This window comes from Schistocerca nitens, chromosome 1 (genome assembly GCF_023898315.1).
Source record: "Schistocerca nitens isolate TAMUIC-IGC-003100 chromosome 1, iqSchNite1.1, whole genome shotgun sequence".
Classification (NCBI taxonomy): domain Eukaryota; kingdom Metazoa; phylum Arthropoda; class Insecta; order Orthoptera; family Acrididae; genus Schistocerca; species Schistocerca nitens.
The window spans coordinates 1,236,436,476-1,236,448,522 of NC_064614.1; the positions used below are offsets into that span (position 1 = coordinate 1,236,436,476).

The window sequence follows — 12,047 nt, forward strand, 5'->3', positions numbered from 1 at the left end:
ACACAAATTTATTTTCATAAATAAATTTTTAGCAGTTTCTAAACCTTTGAATGGTTAACAAGTTATTTCAATTAGTTAAGTATCCGAGAATGTCATTTTTATTTGTTATAAAGCATTTCTATTTTCAGACTCGATTTACCAAAGTGCTGATGATGAGTTGCAGCCAGGCAGTCATATTTCATGCGTGAACTGCATATGACATCCATCAAATTGCCTACGACTTCCATGCGACCAGCGTCAGATCGTTGCCATGTGTACACTTGCGCAATCTATGGAACGATCAATCACCCACGTGACGGTTCGTTGTGATCCATTGCGTGTGTTGTGGAGGCTCTTTAGTCCTACAATTCTCACATGCTATTCGAAGATATTAGTGAATGGTGCAAGAGTGGTTAATAACTAAACTGATAAAAATTAGTTTTCATAAAGGTAAAACTAAGACCATTGTAAAAAAATGTTAAAATTACCAGCGTAATTTGTGTGTTGCACTCACTCAAGAATATGTTTAGCAAAATATTTTATTGTTTAGAAAGGGCTCAGGAACGAAGCGCGTATCGGTGGCGTCTCGGCACAAGATTTCATCTCGAACAAGTTAGTACATAAAAATACTCTTTTATCGCTTCTGGAAGCTGATTTATGTATGTACTGCAACTGTGGAACATACTTTTTTCCACAGAGAATTTATCTTAAACTGAAACAATTCGTTAGAAATGAAAACAATCTGTTACTGGAATGTTAGTGTAGGTCCATTATTTTATTTACGAACACTTCCAAGTGACTATTCCCAGATTACCCCCATATAACATGAATAAAAGAGTTGAACACAAATAATCTATTTCAAATCCATATGCTTCACCCACAACAGCGTTCCAGGATGGCTGAAATTTCTTATCCATTGATTCCTTAATCATTCTGGCTGCGAGCTGCAAACAAAACAGAAAAAAAGCTTGTTAAATTTATTAGTATCGCATGTGTTTGCATGTATTTCATAGGACACTGCGACCATTGTTTAGCATGGCAGAAGAGCGATACAGGCTTCGAACGTTTCAGTTAGTTACATCCTATTAGTTGATTAGTGTTTCGTTGATCAGATTCAAGTGAAACCTGAAGATGTAGGACGTGTCAAATGAAAGAAAGATAACATATACAAATTAAAAAATTGGTTATTAGCTAATTATGGTTTATAACTGACTATTGTATTCATTTCTGTTCAAGAATAGCTCTATGAAGTAGGAGTTGTTAGGAAGAAACAAATTTACTGTATATGACAACACTTCTTTGCTGTGAGACATTTTAATTCCATGTGCAGATTAAAAATAGTTAATTGCTGTGTACTAAACTTCTTCCTTTGATAAACCTAGATTAACTAGAGCGCGAAGTGCAGAACATTTTTTCCTTCTAGTATTGTTTTTGGGAATGTCTCTGTTTACATAGGAACTGCAGTAGATTATGTCATTAACGAAGAATTATATGAGAAGGCTGTGGTTGATATTCTCAATTGCTTAAATAAATGCCTGCAAGATGCGTATGTGTCAACCCATAACGTAACTCTATTTTTTGCAATGAACATTTTTTACTTAAGTGAGGAATTATCCCCTCATACTACATGGTGGGGAATTAACGAGTTATTTATGCTAAAACCTTACTGATTTCTATGTCCCCAAAGTTGGCAATCATTCTTAAGGCAAAAGTAGCTGAGGCTAAACTTTTTAACATGCATGTCATATGGTTTTTAATTTTTCATCAATATGCACACCCACGAACTTCGAATTTTGTACCATGTTAATAATATTTTTGTTGATATGATATATTAATAGATGGTAGGGTGTTTTTGAAAGTACGAAAGGATGAGCTGTTTCATTATCAAAGTTTAAAACGACTCATTCCTGCAAAATCAGTTAAGATTAACGAAGACATTTTTTACCATTTTGCTTGTTGATGTTTCTTTATTCTCTTTGACAGTAATGCTGACGTTGGCGGAAAAGAATGATTCTATCTTCTCAGTGAAATAAAATATCAAGAACAGTAATTGAGCCTTAATGTGCTATCTCCTCACGTAGATGATCTTTTTGCATTATTCTAAAGCCCTGGTTAGCATTATGTGTCTTGTTTCTTAAATGACAAGTTGTGAAGACAATCTTTCTCAACATTTTTGTCTATTTAAAATGTTTCCTTGCTGGTTAAAAAAATTACCTAAATACGTCAAGTTAGGAAACGACAAAGACAGTGGCAAAAGAAACTGTGATGCGAACAACTATCATTCAAATTAATAAGCAAACACCTCTGACTTATCAAGAAACGTTTGTCAAGTGATGGGTACTGCTGCAGCACAGCTAATCCTTTCATAAAATATTCTGAATGCATACAAACGCTGCACATACGAACCGTGGCACGAAAATTGTATACTGGTACTTACGAAATTGTTTGGTGCATGTTTTTCACAGGCAGTGACAATCAGATCAACTGCTTCGTTTTTTATTTCTTCTGTCATGTCGCAGGTCTGTAAGAGAAATTATGTACGATTTTTTTTCCCCGGGAAACGAGATATATTTATGCATATACAAAGCGATAAACTTACTTTCACAAGCGCATACGTATGTTCAACTTTCTTTGTTTCAGCTTCCTTTTTCACCTCTCCCTCTGCCATCCTTTACGAGAAGCTTGTAGCGCTATAGAACACTCCTACGTGGACACTGAATATTCGTTTTCTTTTCGGCAGTTGTTTTCTAAGACTTTGTTTAGAATGAAGACACAACAGGGTACAGATATTATTAAATCACTAAATGTGTTGAGACAGATGAAGTCTGTGGTCCTAAGGAAAAAAAATAGCGAAGAAATGATCTGAAACCACAGAAATGTGAAAGTGCTAGCTGTGATTTAAGAGGACAATAAGCCATCCTTTCGATAAGTACAGCGTCCGTGCCACCACTGTCATATACTATAGGTTGCTGTTATCCTCATTCAGAAGACTGATTTGATGCAGTTCTCCATGCTAGTCTACTCTGTGCAAGCCGTTTCATCTCTGGATAACTATTGCAACCTACATACATTTGTAACTGCTTAGTGTACCCATGCCTTGGTCTCCCCCTGCAATTTTTACCCCTGTGGGTGTTGGAGAAAACAATTCCTTTATTCCCACATATATTTAGCAATAACTTAACACTACACACATGAATGAATTGTGTAGACATGAACAGCACGGAATAACTAAATCACTGCACGTAAATTAACACTTCACGGAATGTTTATGAAGCACTGTACACTTGTAGGGATCGATTGTCAGAAATAGGTCACTACATGACCCCCCTTTAATGCTAACTATACCGCAGATTAAATTTCACACGCCATCCAGCTCTTGTAACTACTTCTTTCTTGAAACCGGGCGGTGCGTCACGTGTGTCAGTGGATGTTCAGGGAGTGGTGTAGTAGTCCTAGACGTCGGTCTTGGTGTTGCAGTGACTGTTGTTCGCTGAGCGTTGTGGTGTTCATGGGGTACAGGAACACATCTTGTAGCTTCTCCTGTCTTCTCTGGTTTGTGTTCAGTGGTAGCTGTTGTGTCTGTTGCGTCCAGAAATGCTGGCTTGATACGGTCCACTGCAACTGTGGTGGGTGTACCGTTAATCATTATGCGGAAAGTATTGGTATCCCTACTGACTACCAGATATGGTCCGTCATATGGTGGCTGCAGTGGTTTACGCACAGTATCATTGCGTAAGTATACATGCGTGCACTTGTCCAGCTCCGCAAAAACGAACGAGTGTCTTCCAAGCTGGTTTCTAGGCATTCTTGGTCTCAATTGGCGTATATGCTCTCTTAATCTTGTGGCGAATTCTGAGGCTGTGATTGTATCATCTGCCATGCTGTGCAGAAATTCTCCAGGTAGGCGTAACGTTTGTCCATACACCAGTTCTGCTACTGTTGCTTTCAGATCACTTTTGAATGACGTTCGTAGACCCAAAAGTACGATAGGTAGTGTCTCTGTCCAATTCGATGTTGCGTGACATCTCAGTGCTTCCTTTAACTGTCGATGAAGACGCTCAACCATGCCATTTGATGCGGGGTGGTATGCCGTGGTGCGTATGCGTTTCGTACTTAATAACGTAGCCAATGCTTTGAAAACTTAGGCTTCAAGTTGTCGTCCTTGATCAGTTGTAATTCTCAGTGGAACTCCAATCCGGGCAATCCAACCACGAAAAAATGTTTGAGCTATAGTTTCTGCAGTGATGTCTTTCATTGGAAATGCCTCCGGCCACCTAGTAAATCTGTCAATCACCGTGAAGCAATAATTGTAGCCTTCCGATGTCGAGAGTGGGCCGATGATGTCAACATGCACATGGTCAAAACGCTGATTTGGTGGAAGAAATGTGCCTAATGGTGCCCTGACGTGCTGTGTGATTTTAATCCTCTGGCACGCCGAGCATTGCTTCACAAATGTTTTACAGTCTGTGTGCATACATGGCCATACAAATTTTTGTTTGACCAATGTGAGTGTGGCTCTTACTCCTGGATGTGACAGATTGTGCATTGATGTAATTGCCTGTGTTCTGAATTGCTGTGGCACAAATCGACGTATCTTTCCTCTTGCTAAGTCACAGTACAACTCAATGTTTGCTTCAGTAAATGTCACGAGCTGTAGCTTCAATCCTTTCTCTTGTTGCAATAGATCACGCAACTCACTATCACATTGCTGCGCATGCGCGAGGGCGTCGTAATCAATGGCCTTTGTCACTGCTTCCACCTGTGCGATGTCATCTGCTACTGTGGACACTGCTTCTATGCGAGAAAGTGCATCAGCTGGAACATTTAGCTTCCCTTCCACATACACAATGCTGGTCGTGAACTGGCTGATATAATGTAAGTGTCGCAGCTGCCTGGGCGATGCTTTCTCTGGCTTTACCTTAAAGGCATAGGTAAGCGGTTTATGATCTGTGTAAATCGTGAACTGTCGCCCTTCTAATGCGTGTCTGAATTTTTTTACTGCCGCAAAAGCAGCGTACAGCTCACGGTCATATGTTGCCCAACATTGCTGAGATGGTGACAACTTATGACTATAAAATGCAATGGGCTGCCATAACTGATCAATTTGTTGTTGAAGTACGGCACCAATGGCAGTGGACGAAGCATCAACCATGAGAGCGAGTGGAGCATGCGCAACCGGGTGTGCTAATTGTGCGGCCTCTGCTATAGCTTTTTTTATGGCGTGAAACGCGGTGTCCGCCTCGATAGTCCAATGCACGCTGTGGTTAGGTTTAGGTGCGCCTTTAAGTAAATTAACACTTCACCGAATGTTTATGAAGCACTGTACACTTGTAGGGATCGATTGTCAGAAATAGCTCACTACACCCCCCTCCCTTCCATCTCTCGTGACATTTAGTAGTCAATTGTGCATTACATAGGAGTGTCCAGACACATCTGACCAGATAGTGTACCTACTTACTGCGGGTTATTTAGTGGATTTGTGATGCACGTGAGCTGTTGTGTGTGTGTGTGTGTGTGCGTGAATGACTTTGTGGTTGTCTGTTCATACATTTCATTTTGTACTCAAGTGGGTGGGGCGGGATGATGAAGAACTCTTGGTTATTTTAATTTGTATCCAGTTCCGACACTGCAACCTAGAAAAATGATGGTTGAGATCAAAAGTTTAATCCTAATTAAATTAGTCTTCAACCTGAAGGTTAGTATTAACTAGGAGGTGATATGCCCTTGTCTTCCTTAGACTTTGAACTGACTTACCCAAACAGCTACATGGAGAATAACAACACGATGGGGACCTACTGCGTAACATGGACTCGAACAATAGTGCAGCATAGTATTTTACATATTAACAAAATTTTGCCAGAGGTGAGACAACTGATATTTAACACAAAAAATACGAGGAGCGACTAAGGGTCGAAGCAGAGCTTGGATCTTTAATCTGACATTCACTGAACCATCGAATGTGATTCTGATTTGTAATTTTATTTTTTTGGTGAAACACCTTGTATACTATAAACTGTAAGAAGATGTGTGGCTCTGTACCTCTATGTGTGTGAACGTGAGTAAAGTCGATGACTTACACCCAGTGACATTCCGGCGGTATTTTTATGCAGGAGTCAATGGAAGATGGGCTGCAAGTTTACAAATAACAAACGTCAAATGTGTATATATGCATACTGAAGCGACAAACGAAAATTTGTATCAAGGCTAGGACTCGAACCCAGATCTCCTGCTGTCTAGGCAGTTGCGCTAACCACTACCCCACCTCGGCACAGTGGCTTTGCAATACTGCGTGGACTACCCTAGCATCCCTCCTTCCTCAATCCAGACAACCATTAACGCTTCAGCCCACTTGTTATTTCCCCTGTACTCGAACAGCATTGCAGAGACTCTCGATCTGTATTGGAACAGCATCTCAGCATCGAACGAATCGGGTGATCCTGCCTCATTAAAGCACCTATGCCTGTCTTTCAAACCACTGTGCCAGAGTGACATACTGGTTAGCGCGTCTGTCTAGTGACAAGGAGAACCAGGTTCAAATCCTCCCCTTGTTACAGATTTTCATTCCTCGCTTCAGTCTGCTTATATTCATCATAGATGTCTGAGACTTGAGAAGATCTCTGGAGCTGCACAGTTTCATTTGATAACATCAAATAGCAAGAGGTGAATAACGCACAAAATGCTACACGGAGATACCCGTAGTAAAATTGCAGTGAATTTATTCTTGACACATTCGATGAAGTCCTTGAGTCATAGGAGATTACATAAAAAGGTTTTCATTCTTTTCGGAGATCAGAAAGATCGCCCCACCTCAGGCATTGTCCATAGAATCGAAACAACCAGTTTTAGAAGTTAAATTGTTTCACTAACAAGTATTGACGTATTATTTTCAAGCAGGAATCACAGAATTATGACAGCGCTTGGGTGAGCGGTAAACGTTGTTCTCATGTAGATTATATGGAGTATCATCCTCATAAGGATGCAACTAAGGTAGGGTATTACACGTATTACGTGAGATTCTGCAGCAACGTATACAGTATACCTGAGTTTTTCGGTTGAGGCGAATACCTGCATATTTCCTTCCCGATCCTTCTCCAGTCCGATCGTGTGAACTGTCCCTAATGACCTTGTCATTGGACCATATGACCAACGCGGATCCGAACAAACCACTACATTATCCTGAGATGTTCGTTTTAAAGATAAATGCACGTGTTCCTCTTGTAATCGATTCGATGAAGTACGTACTTTACATTTGATTTTTAGATATGCTATATTAGCAATGTTTTTTATCGTACGTTACGAGGAGTGTTCAATAAGTAATGCAACACATTTTTTTGACGGCAATTTTTGGTTGAAAAAATGCGTAGTTTGTTGTGGGACATCGTGGAATATCCTCGCCACAGCTCCTACAGTTTCATGAAGTTCTGATGGGTGGCAGCCTTCAAAATGGTATCTGTAGCTGAGGTGTGTTCGAAGCAGGCAGCTGTCGTTCAGTTCCTTTGGCAGAAAACCATAGCATCGCAGATATTCGTAGTCACAAGTAGAATGTTTACTGAGACATGGCAGTGAACAAAAGCACAGTGAGTCATTGCCCGAGGTGTTTGCTGTCATCACAAGAAGGTCGCGAAAATCTGTCTGGTCTCCCACGTGCCGTCTGGCTGCACACAGTTGTAGCTCCTGCAGTGTTGGAACGTGCAGACACTCTCATTCGAGATGATCGACGGATCACAATCACACACATCGCCGCTCAACTGAACATCTCTGTTGGTGGTACTGACGCATTCGTCCACCATTTGGGGTACTCAGAATTGTGTGCCCACTGGGCTACTCGGCACACAATAGAAGACCATAAAGATCATCTGTTTGGCACAATGAAGGACGCACTCTGTGATATGTATGTGGATAATTTAGGGGTTATTAATGCAGCAAGACGTTGGCTCCAACTTCGACCAGTAGAATGGTACCATGCTCGCATACAGGCTCTCCCAGTAATGTGGCGTAAGGCCGTCGCACTGAACGGAGATTATGTTGAAAAATAGGGCTTTTAGCCAAAAGAGGGGTGTAATAATATGATGTCCTGGAATCCTGAAAAAACCTGCTTTCAGAAAAAAATGTGTTGTATTACTTATTGAACACCTCTTGTATAAGCTGGCTAGTTATTTCATTTTTATCTACAGAACTGAAGATGGTTTGTGTGGAACTGGAACTAGTCATTTGAAAAGTGAAACCAATGTATATGGTCAATAAAATCAGCTGTACAACAAGTAATTGTAGATTTTGGCCGCAAACAATGTCAGTTTTTGCAAACTGTTAACTAAATTATAAAGCAATATTTCAATAGGAACAATTTAACAATTACAAAATTAGCATTTCAAGTGCCAATAACATGTGCATGTGTAGATTAACTAAAAACCATTTGGGATATTCAAAAGTGTGTGCCCACTGGACTACTCGGGACACAATAGAAGACCATGAAGATCATCTGTTTGGCCCAATGAAGGACGTACTCCTTGATATGTATGTGGATAATTTAGGGGTTATTAATGCAGCAAGACGCTGGCTCCAACGTAGCAATTACAAAATTAGCATTTAAAGTGCCAATAACATATGCATGTGGAGATTAACTAAAAAAATATGATAATAAAGAATTATGAATCTATTTTAGAATCTCGTTTACTTGTGTTAAACTGTAGTGAGAAGTCCAAGAGGGGAAGAGAAAAAGAAATGAAACTTCTTGGACTGAGAGGGTGTGTGATTTTATTACAGTGATTCCAGTATCGAGTCCCTTTTACAAACAACTTGGCAGTATGAGCCCACTTATCAGTTTTACATTGTACCCTCTCTGGGCGGGATGCACGCGCTGATTGGTTGGGATGGCTGTTATAGAGCCAGCAATCGTCTCCTGAACCAAGCTGGTCCACAACTGTTGAAAATGTTGTGTGATACCCTGGGTACTGTACTGGGACAAAGTTGACGTCGGAGAAGGTCCCACACATGTACTATCAGGGCAGATCTGGGGTCTTGCTGGCCATGAGAGTATCTCAACTGTTGTGTCTAGGAATCCTTCATACTCGGTTCGCTAGATAAACAATCAAACAATTCTTATTAATGAGTTTTATTACAGTAAGACAATTGCAACACTTAACTTTGATAGATGTGTCGCAAGCAAAGGGCGACATACAAAATAATCAGTCTTCTTCAGAATAGACAAACAAGACTGTGCTATGTAGAGATTCCTAACGAAGTGGCTAATGTTGACGCTGTTATCGAAGTGCACTGCCTCTAGTCGGGCGCTGCGCTGATGTCCTCCTCGCATAGGGGCCGCTGCTGTTGCGTTGTCGTCCTGGAGGGAGGTCGGTCAGCATGCAATTGGCTGATCCCTTCTCACAGCCATCTCTTTCCTGTCTTTCCCGACTGGTGTACCGACGCTGACTGTACGCCGTAACATCAACATCATGCAGACAGTTCATAAAGACACGTGCCACGTGTGGACAAACATTGTCCTGTTGAAAAATGGCACCACAACATTGTCACTTGAGAGGTAGCACATGATGACACAGAGTGTTTGTGAAGTGCCAATTTGCCGTAAGAGTTCCCTCAGTCATGGACAGCCGAGAACTGAAGTCATATCTGATGGCCAGGAGTGACACCACTGCGTATGTACTGAACCTTAATTCACCACTGGTGAACTGTGATGTCATTCGTTAGTCCATGCTTCCCAGCTACTGCGCTATTCCAAATATGACAATTTGTGTTGTGGTGTTAATGGCAGTCTGTGCATGGGACAGTAATACCATAGTCTGGCTGCTGTTACTTTCCAACCAAGGCTATGAGATAACACACAAAGTTGCAGAAAGCCCATTACCTGTTCTCAGATAGCAGACGCAGACATGAAGGGGTTGCAATGTGATTTTTGGACAATACCGTGATCTTCGTTTGTTGTGCTCAGACATGGGGGTACTGTCTCATCCGAATACCCCCACAAATCTGAATATTACACTGTTTGATAACCCAGCCAAATGGAGACCACACAATGGGACCCTTTTCAGACTTTGTCATTTGCTGATATCGTTGTCTACCAGGAGTATGCGGCGGCTCCATGTCATTTGCAGTGATCCCTGAACATCTGGTGCTATTCATGCGCCTTACACATTCCAACAGGCCTGGTAACGATATTAAACACGAACAGCACTAACGCATTCTGGTGCCCATTCCACCAGTCACAGAGCACTGCGGCTCTAATCATTTACATACCCAGCGATGACTGTATGCGTTCGAAGTTACGCTGACATCCGACCGTACCTTCTGGGTGCTTCACTTTTTTCTGGTAGTGTATCAAATTACATAGTAAACTAATTCTCATACTTAGTACTTTTCATTTTTCTCTCTAATTCTGAATACTAGTAGTGCAAGCCACGCAGAATGTTTTGATTAAGCGTTTCGAACTGTTCATTAATATTTCAGATTTGTGATATTGTTTAATTGTGCCCAGCTCTGTAGCTCTAGTTAGTTAGTTAGTTGCTTATTTACAAGTCCCTTGAATCATAACTGCGACCTCTCGTTGCGAACGAGTCTGTTTTACAATTGTAGTAGAAGTGTAGAGAATATTATTCTCAGATTCTCCCTCTCCCTCCCACCCCACTGTTACTTAATACATGGTGTGTGAGACAAGTAATGAGACTGATTTTTTTGTCTACCAAAGTTTTTATTTTTTTCAGGCAACATTATTGCCTTCTTCAGAATAATTCCCTTCGGCAGCTATACACCGGCGGGGTCTTTGTTCCCTGTCTTGGTAACAGCTCTGAAAGGCTTCAGCTGGTAGGGTCTCTAACATGTCAATCATATTCTTCTGAATGTTCTTCATAGTCCAAAAATGACGTCCTTTTAAGATATTTTTTAATTCAGGAAAATAAAAAAGCCTCAAGGACACAGATCAAATGTAAAGGAGGGCAGAAAAACAACAGGAATGCCATTTGAAATGAAAAATTCCTTGATGGAGAGTGGCCGTGTAACATGGGGCATTGTCAAGATGCAGCATTCACTTGTCTGCTCCTCGATTGAACCTAGTCCTGAGCCTCTCAAGGGCATCTTTGTAAAACACTTGGCTGACATTTTATTTTGAAAGAACAAATTCTTTGTGCACCGATATCCCTACTGTCAAAAAAGCAAATCAGCATTGTTGTGATCTTTCATATGCTCATTCGAGATTTTTTGGTCGAAATGTCCTGCGCCACTCCTCACTTTGTCATTTTGTCTCAGGATCATGCTAAAAAATCCAGGTTTCATCACTTGTGGTCACACAGCTCAAACATTCGTGGTCTTTGGCAATCCTCTGAAAGTCAACGCACGCGTTTCTTCGATTGTCCTTCTGCTCAGTTCTGATGTTTTCTGGTACCGTTTTGGCACAAGCCTTCGCATGGGCAAAACTTTGGTCAAAATTTGACGTACAGTGAAACGGTTTAACAGGACACCCTTATGGATACTGTTAAACGCCGGACTGATCTCACAAGACCACGCACACGTTCGACGTTTTCGTCGGGTTTTTAAGTTGAAGGTCGCTCTGAACGAGGATCATCTTCAGCATGTTCTCGGCCTTCCAAAAACGATTTCTGCCGGTGATAAACTTATGCTCTCGATGCTCCCCATTAGTCAGGTTTCACACAAATCTTGATTGCTTAACGTTGCTCTGAATACTGCTGTTCCATTTTCGTAACACACAACAGAAACGCAACTTCACTGATCGCTATACGGATCTGAAACTCGGGACTGACCATCTGGAAGGGATGAGCACACCGATTTACACAAATAGTATAGCACAGTGTTGCCAGATCGCAGGGTTGTCAGTCTCATTAATTTTCTCACACACCTAGTACCTGTTTCGTTTTTCAAAACTAATGTCAGGTTACAATTTAGACTCATTCCACCACTTGTTTCGTGCATATAAAAACTGGCCGGTGACGGTACTTACACACCATTTAAGTCTTATAACAGTTTCACACTGTTTGACAGCGACACGGTTAATTTACAATTCTCATTAGGAAAACCAGCGGGCGTATTATAAAATCTTAAGA

At 41.1% G+C, this 12,047-nt stretch overlaps 1 protein-coding gene across 1 annotated transcript; it reads right to left on the reverse strand.

Annotated features, from left to right (window-relative positions):
- Positions 1 to 758: 758 nt before the first annotated feature.
- On the reverse strand, positions 759 to 2,647 carry LOC126239745 (dynein axonemal light chain 4-like). The gene is made up of 3 exons (XM_049947882.1): positions 2,579 to 2,647; positions 2,417 to 2,500; positions 759 to 923 (listed from the first exon to the last, which is right to left on the reverse strand). Exons 1-3 carry the CDS (start codon positions 2,645 to 2,647, stop codon positions 759 to 761), a joined length of 318 nt encoding a protein of 105 aa, XP_049803839.1.
- Between the last annotated feature and the right edge of the window lie 9,400 nt (positions 2,648 to 12,047).